The 20,743-nt window shown below is 34.1% G+C and overlaps 1 protein-coding gene across 1 annotated transcript in view; it reads left to right on the forward strand.

The window, feature by feature from the left end:
- Positions 1-18,987, forward strand: part of LOC140139902 (uncharacterized) — a 184,908-nt gene extending 165,921 nt beyond the window's left edge. The window contains exons 2-3 of the mRNA XM_072161674.1: positions 13,706-13,817; positions 16,736-18,987. Coding sequence (XP_072017775.1) covers positions 13,706-13,817; positions 16,736-16,827 — 204 coding nt within the window. The 3' untranslated portion in view covers positions 16,828-18,987. The remainder of the gene's footprint in view (positions 1-13,705; positions 13,818-16,735) is intronic.
- The last annotated feature ends 1,756 nt before the right edge of the window (positions 18,988-20,743 follow it).

Genomic DNA, 20,743 nt, shown 5'->3' on the forward strand with positions numbered 1-20,743 from the left:
TATTTATTTATTTATTTATTTATTTACTTATTTATATTATTTATTTATTTATATTTATTTATTTATTTATTTATTTATTTATTTATTTATTTATTTATTTATTTATTTATTTATTTATTTATTTATTGTGCGAATGGGTCTGTGAATGGGTCTGAGAAGGTGTAATTTATTTTCAATTTGTTATTTCGTTTTGTTTGTTGAAACAAACTGACAAAACTGTGAAACAAAAGAACTTTTGTACAAGAAAATATTATTTAAAACAATCAGGTTACAGAAAACAATTCTTGTAAAGTCACTGTATCTGAAAATGTCAAGCGAATGCTGATATTCTAGGGAAGGAAAACTCAATTTACATTGTAAACCAGTTGAAATAAGAACGAAATCAATAATTTTAATGTCATTGTTTAGGAAAAAATAATGCTCAGAATAATGTTATGCATAAAACGTAATCGCGCCATATAATTTCGTGTAACAAAAACCGGTGGACCATCATCACCTATAGAACCTATCCAATAACCGGAACGGTATAACAATTGAAATGGCAGGACAGATTGGTGGACAGATTGTTTTGCTAAATTGGATAGGGTCTATGCCCTAAGTTGAGAATGGACCGTCCCACTCGATTTGTAAAAAGGTCGTGAACCCTTTCGGTGGACCCAAGTAACTGCCTAAAATGAGGCAAAATTGAAAAGAAATGGGGTTTTAAATTAAACTTTGGAATTTGAACAGTATAAATCACGTTAGGTCTAAGGCTGTGATAACACTTTTCTTTGATGACTTTGGCAACAATTTTTTATTTTTTCAAATATCTTAAAAATTCAAGAATCTAAGCTAATTGAACAGACAGTAGTAAGCAGCTCTAATGAAGCAAAAGAAAAATATTGCTGACTCTTTTAAACAAGGATTTTAACAAGTGGTATTTACAAATGGCTCCAAGCACATCATGACATCGACGTGTTGACAACATATTCATACAACTGAACATGGACTCCTTTGATACAGTGTAGTCTTTATATTTATACGTATTTATGAGTATTGAGCGCCCAGATACATATTCATTTTACAAATATGGCATTAAACAAAGTAATATTTGGCGACTTTGATAGACAACTTTGTATGGCAATGCGTTGAGTATCTCTAAGTTCTATTTGTCACTATCGTTTTTTATAAAACAAAATGAAAATAACATTATCATTTAAAAAACTTTTTGGAATTATTAAAGGTAGATTTGGCATAAATGTATACCACAACTGCAGGCAGTATTTACGATAATGCTATTGCTCATATATGCGCATGAAAATTCATTATTTTGATCGTATATACATTCATAAAATTTGTATTTTTTTAGAAACCAACCCTACTCAATTGTTGGCATTGCCATGATCATGATGATTGTATATACTGAGTATTATTTTGGTAAGATATCAGAGCCCTATTTGTTATTAAACAATGCTCTTGATTTTCTTACTGAAACATATTTTCATGTTGCATATTAATAGCATCGATCGATTTACAATTATTTTGATAGTTCAATGTCATAATTTACCCGAATCTGTGTATATTATGTGAAGACTACGCCTGATAAAACGTGGATGAATAAGGTTGAATAGAAGACGGCCCTAGAGCATTTTACCAATCAAACCACACAATGTATTAATCACTTTCTCGTCGCAGCCAACTGCCAGAAAAAGAGATATATAATTCTGTCAGTGTCTCGAATAGAATACTAAAATAGAAGTAATTATGTTCATCACTATTGCGCGTTACGGTAATTTGGTTAGTAGCAAGAGACGATTCCACCTAAAAAAATCAACACCAATAAATTCACACAATAAGCGATGTTACTAGTTCATGTTGCATTATGGGAAACGGGAAACATGTATAGTAAAGTAACTACTTTCATCTTCATAAAACCTGTTTGATATTTAAAGAAACAAATTAGACCAGTAGAATTTTTTTAATGATATTTATGTGCACAATGTTGCAAAATCTCGCGCGAAGGCCAATTTCAGAACAGTTAACCTATGACCTATTAAAGCAAGCCGGAACTTCGTAATAAAAGATATCGATTCATATGTGTCTTCAGATTAGAAAGTCGATATCAAAAGATATACTTAAAAACAACAACATTAATTTTATTCTCTTATGTAATTTCATTTTATTTTTATTTTGCTTTGGCTTTTATGTATAAATAGACCTTTGCGCCTGCAGAGGGTGGTTTTAGATTTTACATTTCAATATACAGTGCGTAAAAGTTACCAGTTATGTTCACCCCTGTATATCATAAAAAGACAGATATGTCATAATTTGACCCAGCAGCCAATAGCTGCATCTTTTACCTCGGATTTAAGACCTCATTCGTTGAAATCGTTCAAAAAAATTAAGACACGATGATCCCAAAACCCAAGAAAGATGCCAATTCAAAAGTTGCAGTTTGCAATTGCATGCCCTAATGATTTTTACACAAACCGTTCTCGACAAAGAGAACTAGCGCCGTGCTTTCCATTGATTAGCACATTAAAACTAGCGTCGTGCTTTCGTTGATTAGAACACAAAAGAGCAAATTTGATTTCGTTCTTCCTTAGGTTTTAGATCACCGTTTCTTTATTTCTCAGCAAATTTCAACAAATGAGGTCTTAAATCAGAGCTAAAAAGTACAGTTATTCTCTGTTTGGATATACAGTGGTGAACATAACTGGTACCTTAATTCATTTGCGCACTTTACAATGTAATATTTCATCAGATATGTTTGCTTCCAAATTTCAAATGGGAATATTTATCCAGTGTTTGAATGTGTGTTACTCCTACTAATGGCCTATGGATGACCAAGAGGCCAAAACACGCCTAAGATTATCTAACCTTGGACATCAAAGATTGCATTGCATGTTATAAACATAATTTTCATAGGCGTCTTTCAAGCCTTTTCGCCAAGCTTTGTTTGTTTGTTTGTTTGTTGTTGTTTTTGTTATTGTTGTTCTTGGTCAAGCCTCTTGACCTCACGACGAAAATGTACAGTATACACCATTACATTATGTTTTATATTTACAGTTTTAGCAAAATTTAGTCACCCAAAATAGTACTTGGTCGTAAAATAGGGATATCTTTTAAAATGGCATTAATTAATTTGATTTGATTTGATTTGATTTGATTTATTGATATTCCAGGCAAACATACATACATACAATAACAAAAAAAAAACCAAAAAAAAAAATGTTGAGAATGTTAAGCATATTAAAACACACTGGACGATCTTGAATGACCTAGTTTAACCCAAGTCATCCTCGATCGAGGTTTCAACCTCGTCCAGCCACACTAAAACTACTATTATCCCCGTCTCTTTCAGAAGCAGCGAATAATGTTATAAACATTTTCCCGTATCTAATAGTACGAGTTTCTGCTAAAATTTACCAGCTTATAATTTCTACTACTAACGTAAACCTATTTAATCTATAATCTTTCAGCCGTACAAGCATATTCTTACAAGATTATCAGTTGCTACATACAACTAAACCAGTTATATATGATCCCCGGATCTGTTCTCAGACCGGTCGCATTTTGAGACATACTGCAGTTACTGTCCGTTTTCCTATACACAATACACAGTGCTCTCACCATTGACGTGTGACCTCTACAAATGATGTATGTTGGAAGAATGGGCACTTGCCTAGTTAACATCACTGTGTGAAAAATAACCAGCCAATATTTAAACTTCTAGCCAATATATTTCTCTAACATGACCAAACATTCCAGCAAGGCTAGATGTTCAGAAATAGTCGCACTTTTGTAAAATATGAGTGAGGGCAAGGCATAGCTAGCCAACTCCCGTGTTAATTGAATGGAGATTTGACCGAAAATATTGGTATCAGACCGCTCACTTCTGAAGGATGCCACAAAAAAACGGTACAAGCTACATTTAAACTATTCCCTGGCAATCATTATGATGAGTTTCTTATATAGTATGCCGAAATTGGGTACTGTAGGTGATTGACAAAGGGTCGCGCTTTTGTGTTTTAGGAAGGATATGTAAACGACAGATAACACCAAAAATATGAAGAAATTATTTCCAAACCGTGTTAAGTCAACAATCATTATGTTGCTCATTTTCAAGAATGCTGGTTAACAAAAAGCAGGCCATTGTCTCATTTCGTGAACAAAGGTCTACATACCATTGTTTCCTTGCGTTTCCTTTATAATCGGTTACCCAACTGAAGCTGTATTATAGCAGCTCATTGCTATATCGCACATATAAAACAGACACATGTGCACAGCCAGAGAAGATCCGATTTAATCAGTTGAGCTGTTTCAATGAGTGTTATCTTGGTTTAATAGCTTTTAATGGGGTTTAAGTCCTGCAAAGGTCGAGGTGAATTCTACTGTAGACATGACTGCATCATGCCTATATACGACTTTCGATATTTGAAATCGAAATCAGGCTTCGGTATCACGATTTATTGTAAAACATGATTGACAGCATGTTGCCATAAGGCGTATGATCTGCATTAACTGCGGGCGTGTATACAGATTAGCTATCTAAATTTTTCAATGAAATGCTCTATATTTTACAGCTATCCATGTGATATAACATTGCATGTAAATGTAGAGTCAATACAATATATAATATTAAAACTTTTTGTTGCGGATAAATCTGATAAAATATTCAGTCTTTGTCAGTCAGCATCTAAAAGGTAACTCTCATAATTGTTGGCACAAAATGCACGTATCATTTTTGTAATATTAATAATCACTTTATTGTTAGCAATTGCGTGCGTCAAACATATAACACCACGTAAGAACTGGTCGCACTAAAATGGCCGAGGGTATTAAAGTCAAAGGAAAACCTCGCTAATAAATTCCAACTATAGACGAATCCAACGAGCCAAGTCATGGTTAGGATTTGGTCGACCATGACTGGGTCCCCGCAGCACCAAACTGGTGTTGTTGTGACTGCCCAATTGGGTGGATTAAAGCCGCTTAAAATTCGATGTTAGATTCTTTTGTGTTGTAAACTGTCATCATTCTTTTGTCTATGTGTAACACGGGTGATAGAATGCAGTTTAAAATACCCTCCAAGGCGCAGCCGCATCATTTCACATTTTAGGTGAGAACCAGCAAACACAAAACGTTTTCGACATCATTCGCAAAAGGTTATAAAAGGTTGTCAAAAACGTTTAAATGTCGGGTTATATAAAGGGTACATTAATGGTATAAAACGTTTTCATAACCTTAAAAACATTTTTGATAATCTACTGCTCAGCAAACAAAAATGTTTTACAGAAAACGTTTAAATGTCGGGTTATATAAAGGGTATAAAAACGTTTTAATAACATTCCAAAAACATTCTTGAAAACTTGATACAAAACATTCTAAACAGAATGTTATTTTAGTTGAAAAATATTTTGCGAAAAATGTTTGCCCAAAATATTTTCAATAACGTTTTAAAAACGTTTTCATGACCTTTATATAACTCGACATTTAAATGTTATTAAAAGGTTTTGAAAAAACATTTTAAGAACATTTCTGTGTTTACTGGGTTCAAATATTTTAACATAATGTTATTTAAGTATTGACACAATATTTGGCAAAAATGTTTGCAAAAAAATGTACAATAACATTTTTTGAAAACATTTAAAAATATTGTTGTAGTGTGTTTTCATACAAAACATTTTAAAACGTTATCATGACCTTTATAATTTTAATGTTATTAAAACGTTTTTACCTAAACCAAAAGCCAAAATATAACTTATTTAAAACGTTTTTAAAACGTTTTTGTGTTTGCTGGGAAGGAGCCAACGGGGACCCAAATATGGCTGCTATTGAGGTGTAGGGATGCGTGAAGTTGGATTCGTCTCTATGGCTGTGAGTTCAAAATGTAATCTTAAATGTTTTACAAGGATGAAATCAAACCCAAAAAAACATTATTATTGGATAAATAAATTATTCAAATATTTTTAATGATAACATTATGACAATAATAAATAAATTAATAATAATTACAGCAATTTCCCCGATATGTCATAATGTCAGATGTCAAAGTGTCCCAAAACTGCTCTCAAAAACCGGAAGTTGCAATGGCGATCGGGCTATGACAATCATGCAATGAGAGTGCCAAATATGGACATGAGTATTGCATAATAATACCCTGCTATGACAATGGCTGCACAGGGTTAATCTCATTATCTCCTTAAGCTGCTAGCTTGTAGTGCCAGGAAAATCACAAGGTCAGCCAAGGTATGCGAGTGTATTCAGTACATGTGCCAAATCCTTTATGATGGATGATACATTTCTGGTTTGTTTTATTACAAAACGCAACGGTCGATATTGTAAAGCTTAATCCAAATCCAAGAGATGCCTTTTTTGATAGAAATGGTGTTTATTCTCGCTATTCACAATATTCACGGATTTTGATGTAATCGTGATGTATCATGGGAAAAGGTCGACATCCAAGTCCGCGCAATACGAATATTACCATGCTATTTTTGAACACGTGACAATATTTTTAGTTTGTCAATATAACGGTATTACACGCAAATCGATAGAGAAAAAATTAATTGTGCACATTTCAAATCACATTATTTAGTATTATTGCATATCGATTCGCGTGTAACACCTTTATTTTGACAAACTAAAAAATATTGTCACGTGTTCCTATGTAATAGCATGGTATAATTCGTATTGCGCGGACTTGATGTCGACCTTTTCCCATGATACATCACGATTACATCGCAAACCACTGGCGGCGCCCTTATTGTGAATAGCGAGAATTGATGTGTACAGTTTCATATTAGATCGTAACATATGCTTACAACAAAAATATTGATGTTACAATTTTGTCTACTCAAACGTAAATTGAAGACCTGAGCGCTAGAAGACCGTAAGTCTACTTGGCCCCTCAACATGTATACACTAAAGTTGCGTATAGTTTCATATAGTTTGGTAATATTTTATACATGTTCAGGGGCCAAAACAAATCTTTCACAACCTTTCATAATGTTTTCACCCTGAATCATGTCTTAAACATTAAAAAACCCTAAGAAACTATACGTAACTTTAGTGTATACATGTTGAGGGGCCAAGTGGATTTACGGTCTTCTTGCGGTCAGGTCTTCAATTTACGTTTGACTACTTCAATTTCCTCGTCTATAACATCATCGACGAAGTATTTTGACGAAACTGTTAGCAGAAAAACGCAAGTTTTCATTTGTTCTTTACAAAGTACGCCAATTTGGTACTAAATTTCCTTTTCTGAAGGATCCCTATATCTAGAGATTGTACCCATCATGCACTGCATGTTTTCCACTTCTGGAGGTTTACCAAGAATTCAATAGGAAATCGGGAAAAAATATGCCCCTGATTTTATTTGATTAGACAAGTACAGGGTGTCCCAGAAAAAAATTACCGGGCGAATGAATTTGGACGTGAGTCGAGAAATAGACAACAGAATCCACACATCTCAACATATGCGTGTGGACTAAATTTAATGAGATACACAAACTTCAGGAAGCGGTGAGCCAGTATGAAAAAAGCGCCTGTGATCAAACTTGGAATGAACTGCATTGATGCGCTCATTCTGTAATCGGTAATTTCTTCGCAACCAGTTAACCGAATCAAATAAAATGTTCGTATGTGATGCACAATAAAATAGGTTTTGTGCTACATTTTAAATTGTTTGATTCTGATGTCTACTTCTCGACTTACTTTTTTTCTGTGACACCCTGTCTATTTACCTAATGTTTGAATAAACGTCACTTATATGTTTGTATTCCAAATGTTTTACAAAAGTTGTATTTGAACTGATTCGAAATTATTCTCTGCAATAGCTGCCCGGTGTCATTATGTATAATAACAGAATACAGAAGTTTTTAAATATCTGTGGAGCAGCTATTGTAGATAAGATTTCCTTACATTACGAAATTTGCAAACATAGAGCCATCTACTAGCTAAAGATAAATGCTGAACAAATAGTCGAAAAACTCACCTGCTTAGAAAGTTCACCATGTTTACAGAATCATATATCGTTTGCCATAAATGTCTATAAATAGTATTCAAATTCTATACACAATGAACATCCAGTTTGCTTTAATCAAAAGTTTGTTAACATACGTATGTACTATTGGGAAGAAGCATAAATATTTTCATATGAATTGGAATTGAAGAACAGGAAATTTACCTTTTAAGATTATTCTGAAATATTTGTTGGTTTTGAATAGAAGGTTTTTAACCAGTATGCTTCGACTATATTTATAAATACGTATTTATAAATACGCACGTGACCATCCCCGTGCTGCCATAACAGCTTATAGATAGCTGTTATGGAAGTAATCTTCTACACAGCAGGTGGTCTACCTGTACACATTTGAATGCAAAAGGCGGTAAAGAACACCAAACTGTGCAGCAAAATTGTCTCCTTTTTTCCATCGGCAAATACTTTCAAACATATAACAAATTCAAATTGGGCAATTCAATTAATACTTTAATTTCAGGATATTTATCTAAAGAGTTCCTACCCACGTTTTCTGGTCTTGGTATGTTGTGTCCATGAGTCACGTGCATATACGTATTTATAAATATAGTTGAAGGTAGCTGTTAACAATTTTTATGTATAAACCCACTACAAGAGACAGTACAAATGAAATTGCCTTTTTTCTACTATAGAGTTATTTTGTTCGAATATACTTGTACGTACAAGCTGTTAACCGAAAATAATATAAACAAATTGTATTGTTTTAAAGAAAAACATAAAGAAGCAATTACATGTTTTATACAAGCGTAAGAATCAAATGGATGATTTTAGTAACGTTGCGATCCGTTTGCCGGGTCTTCATCAGACTGTGCAGAGACTTGACTGATGGTTTGGTCAGCCAGCAGGTGCCAGCACTCAATAAGAAGGGAGGTCTTCGTTTCCTGCTATCGCACGCCTGGGACCCCACCTTCGCTGATTACCATCATGTTACCAAACCATCAGTCAAGTCTCTGTACAGTCTAATGAAGACTCGCCGAACTGGTCGCAACGTTACTGAAAAAAAATCGTTGGTGAGTCCAGAAATTGATTCATATATTGTCAAGGCTATTAAAGATTCTTTGATATTTAGTTGTTTCCTTAACATTGGCCCGATTGAGAGAACCGTCTTGAAAACGTAGTTATCTATTTACGCTTTAGCTAATCGGGTACAAGTTTTTTACTCGAGTAGAGCAACTTTTACGTCTAACAATCATTCGTGCTGTTCACTTTGCAAAACTCAACTAAAGCCTTCACACAGTAACACAGCCGTTATAAATACGCCTATAGCTTCAGAATTATTCATCGTATTCACAATATTTTAACATCGAAAGTTTGGGTTATTTGCGCATATTTTGTCCATTTGTCCAATGCCGTTCAATATTAGCAATACAGTAGGGATTTTAAAAAAACACCCAAAATTTAAAGTATTACTTTATAGCGATCAATGGTTATCACGCATGTAAAACCCACAATGATCTTTTCGCTGGATTCAAATCAATATAATTTACGGCAACTCTTAAATTGGGGTATTTTTCTTTGTGTCGCAAAAATGTTGCTCAAAGTGTAAAAAAGTCTATTAAGTATTTAAGGATGCTGAGTGAGCTGCTAATTCAAGATGACGCCCAAAATGGCCGCCACATATAATTGTTCTAATGCATTAAACATGCTTGTTGTCCTTCTTGGTTTCATTTAATTCTTTCGTTGTGTGTTAATCTTCAGGATCACTCACATTGCTACACGTACATTCAGAAAAGTCTTCATATTCTTTATCTATCAATAGTTCTTGGACATGCTCGGTATCATCGTTTCAACCCATTTAGGTTCCATTTGTTCTGTTGTTCATTCCATTCACTTTCAACACCGTTTCTACTCTCATAATCACTGATGTCTGCTGATTGCTATTCTCTTGCGATTAAGTTAGCTCTAAGTACATGGTGGTAGCAACGATATGTCTGGATCTTTGGAAACCTTGCGATCGAAGATATCATAATTTCGTTAACGCTCTTGTCCTTTACTCACAGAAGTGAAACATACTACTTTTCTGATGGAACATATAATCCTTCAAGGTTGCAGAAGGTGTCAATAAACTTTGGCTTTGATTCCAGAAGCTTCCAGCACATGTTTGTATCAAGCATTACCCTCTCTTCATTGTGACTGAAATGGAATTTGATATATATAGCAATATAATTTGTCTAATTTGTTAGCAACGCGCATCCAAAATTAGCGAACTCTGTTGATAGTAAGCTTTCCAAAATAAAGTGAATTAAAATAATTCATGGTACTTGAATATGTAGTAAAAATTGAAACAATAGTATCAAAGGTTCCCTTTGCCTCAGAATAAAACGATTACTAAAATATGAATCCTTAGCCCTTTACCTTTACGACTGAGATTAGTCCTTCACCTCTAAGACTGATTGCAGTATTTCCATACTATACAAATTGTAGGATTCCACTGTCGTGCGTTTTCAAACAAGTAGATTTGAAAGTTAAAATTAGAGAACTGTTAGCCTATAATATATTCTTGTTGATATTATAGTGTTTTTGTCAATCTTCGCTGCATATATAGAAGCGTTAAGTGGTAATAGTATTTTCCTAATAGCTTTCAATTGCGCATTGCGTCATAATACTTGTTAAGGCAATCGATTACGTCAAAAGTATTGGTATCTGAGACAAAAATAACTAAACATCTCAAAAAAAGTAACTAACCCCCCTTAAATAATGACCATTATTCAAAAAGGGGCTATTGTATTACAAATCTGTAAAATGCATTTGAAGCTGAATTTATTTCTGCGCATTTTGACACCTCATTTGATACGATAGCCTAGAAAACAAATAAAGACCGGTCAATTTAATGTAGTGAGGTCCAGATTTGAAAGTTGCACTTACATACAAATTTTACAATACAAAAACACTCAGATATCATTGCACAGATTTCCTTCCATTACACTGAATACAAAATCAATACAATTTACTGCAACTTTCAAATCTTGGGTTACATTGATTTAAATGTACGCTGTGACGTCAATATTTAGTCAATTGCTACAAATGAGGTGTCAAAATGTGCAGAAATAAATTCTGCTTCCAACGCATTTTTCAGATTTGTAATACAATTATCCGTTTTTGAATAAGGGTTAGTTACTTTTTTTGAGATGTTTATAATACAGTTGTTAACTTGTGCTGTGATTGATTTTCCTGCTAAGTCACTGAACTGACAACGGTCCAATGTAAGGTATTTCTTCAACACATGTTCATCCCAAAGTAACAATGCAGCAATCAAATACCTATTGTTGTATTATATCTGAAGCACTCGAAATGTTTTCCGCAAAAGTGCATTCATCAAGATAATCGCACTTGACCGTGGAGTTATTGCATTAAGCTTTCAAGCTGACGGCTAGCGAGCTAAATACAATAGCGATTATCTTGACTAATGCACTTTGCTCAGTGAATTATCCATAGCAAAGAAGTCTGAACATACATTATAACTCTATCGTTCTTGTATGTCTCCACTTCCTTTCTGTTTACTATCGGATTCATTTCAAACTTCTAAAATACACTACTTACAAAGTTACCAATCAGCTATTCCAGTTGAAATACACACAGACAAGAATAGACATGATCTTAACTATCTCCACACGGGTGTCGACTGCAGACGACAATATTCATTTTTTTTTTAATTCACAAAGTTTTAGAATTGTTTATTTTCATGACCATATATGGAATCAGCATGGAAAATGCATTAAAATGAGTACAAACAAGCCTAGTATGGTTCAGAGGTTCTTGAGATGACTGTTATTGTGAGAAAATATCTCAGAACTTGGGACTTTTTATGTTGAAGTTTATGGATAGCACGCAGAGCATTACTCTGGATATTAGCTGGGAGTATGAATTTCAAACGGGGTTACAGGCATGGTGACTCTCCGGGTGACTCCATTTGATGTATACACCTCCTATGTGAGCGATTAAGGTCATATCTTCCATTGGGGTGTATGGAATTCAACTGGAATAACCTCAGTATGTCACAGGCATTTGTGAAAAGTTTGCATATAATTGAAGACAGAGATAAAAAGGCTAGTTTGCGTCTGACGTCATCCGTCAATCAAACTCGAGTTTGTTTACAAGTGTCGTGATGATGACTGTGTTGCTGAATGCGGCGGTAAAACCGGGCGCCTTGCACCTTCAAAGACACAAACCATCTCAAAAGTTACTATTTCTTTTAAGGCACCGTGTTTACAATGCCTAAAAAGTTGCTTCTCCGATCAGCACCAGATAAATCGACATTCCTTTTTTAACCAATAAAGGGTCTTAGGGAATTTGATATTTTTTTTTATCCCTGTCTTCTATTTCAACATCTTCAATGTTGTATCCAAATGGAGACTCCATTCATATGGTCGTCGTTCTTTCAGCAGTCTGTGCTGAATATATTCTCTGGAATGAATTGCCTTTACGTATTGAAGACTTTATTCAGAGATTTTATTCATCGCAGCGCCTCTGAACAGGTCTTTTGAAATGAAAATGGTATTTTATAAATGTTTTTTTTTTCTGATTGAGTGAGTGATTGATTGGATGCACTATGTAGGAGACATATTGTGCAATTGTGTTTTTTAATTATTTTCTTTTCTTGAAAACAAAAGTTAAATTGTATATATTTGACATTATCATTATGTTACAGGCTGTACTTGTGGTACTGATAATTATATGCCTCGTTCTGCCACACCTACTACAAGTTGTTTGTTTTGCATCATCCCAGCAAATAAAGAGTGTTCATAGAACGTTTTAAAACTATTTGTAAGGTACCTTTTTTTGTAAAACTATGTCAAAACATTAATTTCAGTTCAGTTCATTTATTCTCATCTCGATTCAAACGAAAATATATTGTCTTGATAAGATATTTCAGGAAAGTGAAAAGATGTAGACGCCTTAAAGATGCAGAGTATGTGACTTGCGGGATCTATTCTTCACAAGATAGAATATTCGCTTTAATAATATTTTAATAACATTTAAATAATGGTCATCATTTTTTTACAATATTGACAAAATGTGATTGTAAAAATATATTTGTGAAAACAAGTTTGAGTAGGAGATATCACAAAATATTTTGTAAAACGTTAAAATAACACAAGTTGCAAATTTTTTGTGGCAGTATGTTTTAAGAGGTCAAGTTAGCTCAATCGATAAGGCTTCGATGGTGCGAAAGGTTGCGGGTTCGAAGCCTTGAAGTAGGTAGTACGCTCTACAGTATGTCCACATTACCACATAAAAGTACAAAGTAAATATACCTCGGATAACGGGAGGTATGAGAACAAACATTTCAGTGCAATGCGTGTGTAAATGCTTCTTTGGCGCGCCCCGGCTGCGCGATTTGTACTTTTTGTACGTTTTTTTTTAAACACGCAGTGACGTGTGATGCAAAGCATCGACCCCCGATACCACAGATTTGGTTTGTATGTGGACAGACTGTAGTGTAAAAATTAAGTTAGCTTGAAATTCCCCTGGACAAGGAACTTATTGTTAGTTGTCACGTTGTAGCCGATACGAAACTTGGGGAACTGATCCTGACTACGAATTGTAATTATTGTTGCTACCATTATTATGAACATCTATCGACCACTCGTCTGTCAAATGAACACGTTTAATTCTGAGCTATTAAAATAAGTATTTACTTTAATGATAATTATTGGTTTTCATTTTGTTTTTGTATATTTGCAGCTACTCGATAGGATATATAGGAGACTTCAAGACCGAATAGGAAATACAAATAATGATTTTTCAAACACAGATTCACGGACATTGACAGATGTGGACCAACTAATATTTCCAGGTAAGACCTCACTAAAATGATCATATGAATCATTCTACAACTGGTCTTAAAACGATCATATGAATCATTCTACAGCTGAGCTTAAAATGATCATATCAAACACGGAGACCGGGGTTGGCTTTTTCATACCGTCCTTCACCTTGGTTCGACTATGTGTTTCATTGAATTTCAAACAGAGGATGAATGTACTAGCCTGGTCTATTTTTTGCCTCAGGTATAAAACATAATTACCAGAAATGGTGTTACCAGATTTTCAGTTTAGCTTTGTAGGATCTTAAACGTTTAATAATTATTCTAAACAAAATACTGTTTTGTGTAAAGTAATTGCATGCACTTTAAATATATATAATTAGATTTATAAAGATTAATTCGAGGTCTGTTAAATGTCAACAATTTTATTCTTTTAATAATTTACCATAACATTAATTATATCGGGAATTTCACAAACTCAAAATCATTTGATATCAGAAGGACATTCAGTTGGCAAGGAATGCAATTTGATGTGTTTGGTGTAATCTCAGGTCCCAGCAAAAACACTGTGCAAAGGTGGGTCAAAGGTGAGCCTTTAAAGAGGTGAATCCCAACAACTCGGCACGCAACTTAAGGCGAGTTGCATGGTAGGAGCCATATTTGTCCAGTTTTTACCCATTTAATTAAAAATTGCAGTGTACTTCTTAATACTATTACATTTTTATGAGTCAAGGTCTTACGGTTCCTGAGTTAAGGCTAATAATACATAAAAACGTTTTGCGCATTTTCCCCCTCCCAAAGGAAAAAATATACACATCTGGCGGAAATGGCACCCCTTGAATCAAGTCTTGGATCTAATTTATAAAACCCATACCATTCCTCTTGTGTGTCAGCTTTAAATATATGAATGTATGAGGTCATGCTCCCCTCTGACCCGCAGTATAAAAATTTTCACTTAATATCGAGCTAAAATTTATGTACGCAGTAGATGCATGCGGTAAGTCAACATCGCTCATTGCGATTTTCTAGACTAAAGTGAAGTCAATGAATGATATAGTTTCCAAATTTTGCCTGGCACAGTACTTATCACAAGTATGGCAAGTTCGTAAGACGTATTAACGACTACAAAGAACAAGCTCTAAGAACCGCATCCACTTTAGCTGCGCATGGATAACTTAACATCGATAGTATACATAATGTGAGCAATTTAACCCAACTGTGCCCATAGTAAGTCCAACTCAATCAACGGCAGTTATACGCTCTGCGCATGACAGCCACTCTGCATCTACGGCAGTTACGCTCTGCGCATGACAACCACTCCATGTACATGCAGTTACGCTCTACCCATGGTAACCACTCGTAATCAACCTCTTACCGCAACCTCGTTCAATAATATCGCCGTGATTAGATGCAAAATGTCAAGTCTATACAGTAAATAAACGTAAAATAACGAAGTGCATAGAGTCCATAAGAAACAACTAATTATCCGGTAGCTGCATGTATGATTGCATATTATACGTGTACTTAAAATTAATATGTGGTAGTCTGTATTAATTTACGCATTGTATAATAAATAAGATTTTATGTTTTACCAAAATTTGAAAAGTTCAATTCGCCATAACATAATTAAGTAAATATCTCAAAAAAAAGTAACTAACCCCCTTAAATAATGGTCATTATTCAAAAACGGGCTATTGTATTACAAATCTGTAAAATGAGTTGAAAGCAGAACTCATTTGATACGATAGCCAATAAGACACCGGTCAATTTAATGTAGTGATTTGAAAGTTGCACTTACAACAATGCAAAAACATGAGATATCATTACACAGATTTCCTTCCATTATACGGAATACAAATCAATAGAATTTACTGCAACATTCAAATCTTCGGTTACATTGATTTAAATGTACGCTGTGACGTCAACATTTAGTCAATGGCTACAAATGAGGTGTCAAAATGTGCAGAAATAAATTCTGCTTCCAACGCATTTTAAAGATTTGTAATACAATTACCCGTTTTTGAATAATGGCCATTATTTAAGGGGTTAGTTACTTTTTGAGATGTTTATGTAATAAACTACTATCATGTTGCATATCAATGGACAGCTAATTTATTTCCCTTTACAAAGACACAACATTTGAAACAATCACCTTTTTTTATGGCTGAGTGCAATACCATTTTTACTAATAACCAGCCAACCATTGTTAATGCTATTTCAGATACATGTTCCAAACACTCCAAAAAAACTGTGACCATATAATATTGTTCCTAATGATAATGTTATGGTTTCGTGTATTTTCCTGTACTTCCATAAAACATTACGACGCAACGCAGAGATTTAACATCTTATGCAATATCATTTCTATATTATTTGTTTCATGTCTTCCCATTGGAGTAGCGAAAACAATTTCTCTTTCCATAATGCATGATTGCATTCCCATATTTTGAGCAACACGGGTCTGTGTGTATGACCGACCAATTGTGAAAATTTCATTTTCAACCAAGAAAACGAATAAGGCCCACTATGCTCGTTTATCGTTTTCACTTCAAGCAAGGAAAAGGAAAAAAGCCCATTATGATCATTTTTCGTTGTAGATAACACAAGTATAAAAATACGAATAAGAGAAATTTCAACCCAGAAAAACGTAAGAAAAAAAAACGTCATACAAACGGACCAACATGATCGTCAGTAACCTTAATAGAACTAAGCAATCTAGTGATAAAAAAATTTACTTAATGACTTTAATTCATTTTAACATTACATTGTTTACTTTCAAAATCGTTGAGCTGAGTCCCACTTTCAGTCTCTGTTATGTGTCTCAATTATGAGGCAAAAGTAGGTTGTCCTATGTACACATCGTGTAGAATTTCAAATATTGACCTACTAATAATCGATTATTCACCTTGTTGTTGATTCTCTTCTATTCTTTCCGTCTATCCCCATAGGTGGTGCAAATGAATTGGATGAAACGATTCCAGCAAGACCCGCAAGAGGGAAATGCGTAGGAAGGTTTGTACCATATATGATGAACTGCTGAAAAAAGTGACATTCTTCACACAATTTTATCCTGAATTCAGTACATTTCTTAGTGGTGGCAACCTGTGGTTGGAAAATCGAACCTTGTTGCGTGTGTAATGCGGGGAGTATTTTTGAGTGGGCATACCAGAGTTCGAATGACTGACTACCCTATACACGAGGCGTTTTATGTGAGAGTAGCAAACAGGATGGAAGTTTGCTTACGGAGATTTCAACTCGCTAAAACTACTGCACTTGGTATGGAGGAAGAATGACAACATTTTTACCTTCTAGGTGTATACGTGGTGGTTTATATGAGATCCATTCCTGTTTTCTTGATTTTTGTTTCCGTTTATGCCCCACCAACTTGGTGTGAAGAAGACTTGTAAATAGACATGTTTTTGTTTCAATATTGTATTTTTGAAGAAAAAAAAAGTTTTATGTCTAAACGTTTGAGGTTTTGGATGAAGAGTTGTTGTTAATCTGTACTTTGTTACTTTTGCAGAATTCAAACGAATCATATCTGAGAGAAAACGCACATTTTCACAGTTTAAATTGATTTCAATGTATCTTCATGTATGTAATAGGGCCATTTGTGTATTTTAAACCCCTGAGGACTGTTGCATTTCTTACAGCGTTTCTGATTGGTTAATATTCATTTGACTGACCAATTAAAATACAGCATTCAAATATTTACGCTCAATCCTCTTCACCTGCACAACGGATACTTACTTTGTTGTTGATTGGCTCAATAAATCATGTATAGCCTTCTCGTAGCCAATCAGCATAATAGTATTCATGGGAATAATATTTTGTCATTTTCATTTTGATTTCGAAACAGGCTCATCAGGTTTGGTAAAAGGTGTTTTAATCGGTCAAAATAATAAGAAACTTTCTATTTTCTTGCTGATAGTTTCGTCAGTACACCACTGAATTGTGCACAGCCTGTTGTTGTAATTAAGTGAAAAGGTCAGTGTTGTACTGACGAAATTGGCAGCCAGAAAGTAGTAAGTTTCTTCAATTGGTTATGTCTGATTATAAACTCGTGAAAGTAGGATGATGTTACGATAACACGGAATGCATCAATAATCCTTCCCTTTGACACTGTCTAAAATTATTATTATGAGCCAACAGATTAAAGGGATACTTCGTGATCTACAGCCTCATTCCCCTAAAAAAAATGTTGATATTTATATATATATATATCATCACAAAGCTGGGACGACAAAATTATTGCGCGCATAAATGTTCTTGCAGATTTGGTCGTTTGACAGCAGTGCACCCGCCAGTTCGACACCCCACTAGTCCTAATCTGAAAAGCACTCCGCTAGTCTGACACGTCGCTAGTCCGACTATACAGAATGTATGCTTTCTTCAGACTAGCGCTGTGCATTTCATTTTCGGCCTGACGCACCTCAATTTTGTGCAGTCGGACTTGCGGCGTATCGGACTAGCGGAGTGCATTTATATTCGGACTAGCGGCGTATCGAACTTATTGCCATGTTTGACAAATATTACTAACGATATCGTCCATTTTGTATTTTTCGGCTGTGGCGTTGTACAAATCACGAAATATCCAATTAATACTTTAAAACTGTCACTTTCACATCATTTAAGAAATTGCGATGAAGATTTGTTTGGATTTATTTTTCAATTTAATGGTTTTTCAGTTCAAGTTAACACTTGTTGTTGCTAAATGGAAGCAGTGAAATTGATTGTGAGCATGCGCACGACAAATTGCCCTAACAATGGGCTATTCCAGTTGAAATCCGCACACCTCCATGCAAGACCGTGACTTTAATTTCTCACACAGGGGGTGTAAATTTCAAATAGAATCACCCAACCCGACTTGACATTCACACTCCCTGTGGGCGAGATTAAGGTAATGTCTTCGATAGAGGGTGATGTATTTCAACTGAAATTGCGCAATACCCAATTCTGTGATACATTCCGTGTATGTAGTGAACGAATTAAATGAAATGAAAAAGCAGACCATGGTTTATTCCAAAATCAGGTTTATAATGTTGGGTTTATCATAACTTGGATTATTCGCATGTTTTAAGGGATCTAGAATGAGCGTTTATGGCGTTTCGACAGTATTTTTTGTGGGACATGAGAGCATCTCAGACGTATCGAATTGCATTCTGAATACGAAGCATGTCTTTCTGATATCAAATAATTTTCATTTTTGAAATTCACGATATAATACAAATTTTATGACAAATTATTAAAATTTGATATTTTTCAAATTGTTGATATATAACAGTCCTCGAAATAAATTTTATAAATCTAATGATATATTCTTAAAGTGTATGCAGCTGGGAGGAAAAGCCGACGATCAATTGAACATTTTGACCTGTTATATTGAAGATATGGATTTTTTCCCAAAAAGACCTATTTTTTTTTGGTGTTTTGGGACAAAAATCCATATCTTCAATACAAAAGGTCAACATTTTCAATTGATCGTCGGCTTTTCATCCCACCTACATACACTTTAAGTATAAATCATCAGATTTATAAAGTTTATAAAGTACTGTTAAATATCAAAATATCAATTTTAATGATTTGCCATAAAATGTGTATTACATTGCGAATTTCAAAAATCAAAATTATTTGATATCAGAAGGACATTCTTCGTATTCAGAATGCAATCGATATGTCTGATGTGCTCTAATGTCCCACAATAAATACTGTCCAAACGTTCATACCACAGCCCTTAAGGTACTTACAGTTTCTTTTTAGTTCTATTTATTGTAACCTATGTGATGTGAAGCCACATTTATCGATTGAATGCTACATATTTTGTCCAAAATACTACGAGTACTTCGGCTAAACAATAAGAGTTATGTCTCAAAGCCTATGGCAGTTTCAAAAACGAATGCGTTTTTTTTTAAAGATTCTTTTGAACTCAATTTTGAGTTGTTCTACAGTGTTCAACAGTACACATTATTGAAGTAAAAATATCAATTGTTTTACCTAAATAATGCGATTATCAATTTAAGTAACATTTCTTCCAAATTTATCTCAGAATTTCATGATTTTACGACAAAAACTACCAAAAAAAAGCCCCAAAAACAAAAGGAAATAAAAAATTAATTTGCCGTTTCAGCTGACATGGACACGCTTAGAAAAACGAATGCTTTGAGACAAAACAATTGTTTACTTTAGCCTTATCAGATGCTGTTTGTAGGACTCTCTTAATTAGCCATTATTTAGCTTCTAGATTAAACCAGAATGGTATTCTATTAATTTGGTGCAAATATGTTAAAACTATTGTGTAAGCGTCATTGTCAAACAGAGCGTCTACAAGCTGTATCAAAATGATTGGTACCCATCAAGTTTCATTGATAATGGATGAGTCTGATACATCAAAATTCAACATAAGATGCAAATAATTTGTAGATTAATTGTATAAAAAGTCATAAACTATACACTCTGAACATTTTAGTATCCTGTATTGCATTTGGAAGAGGCAGCCCTTTCAATAAACATCACAATTGATGGGTGACAATCTTTTTGATATATCCTGTACGTAATGTTGCGATCTTGCAATATCATGTGAAGTAAAGAGTGATGTAAACATTGGTGGTATAGCGTTAAGTGGTGTGTGTGTGTATATGTGTGTTGTTTTTACTTACCGAGCAACATACACAAAACGTTTTACAGAAAACGTTTGAATGTCAGGTTATATAAGGGGTATACAAAGGGCATAAAACTTTTCAATAACATTCAAAAACATTTTTGAAAAGTCGCTGCATAGCACAAGTTTCTAACATAATATTATTTCAGTGTTAAAAAATATCTTGCAAAAATGTTTGTCAAAATATTTCACAATAACATTTTGACAACATTTTGTAGTGTTATTGTTTCATACCTTTATTACCAGTATTTTAAATGTTATAAAAACTTTTTGACCAAAACCAAAAACGCGTCTATAA

The sequence above is a fragment of the Amphiura filiformis genome, chromosome 18 (genome assembly GCF_039555335.1).
Source record: "Amphiura filiformis chromosome 18, Afil_fr2py, whole genome shotgun sequence".
Lineage (NCBI taxonomy): Eukaryota > Metazoa > Echinodermata > Ophiuroidea > Amphilepidida > Amphiuridae > Amphiura > Amphiura filiformis.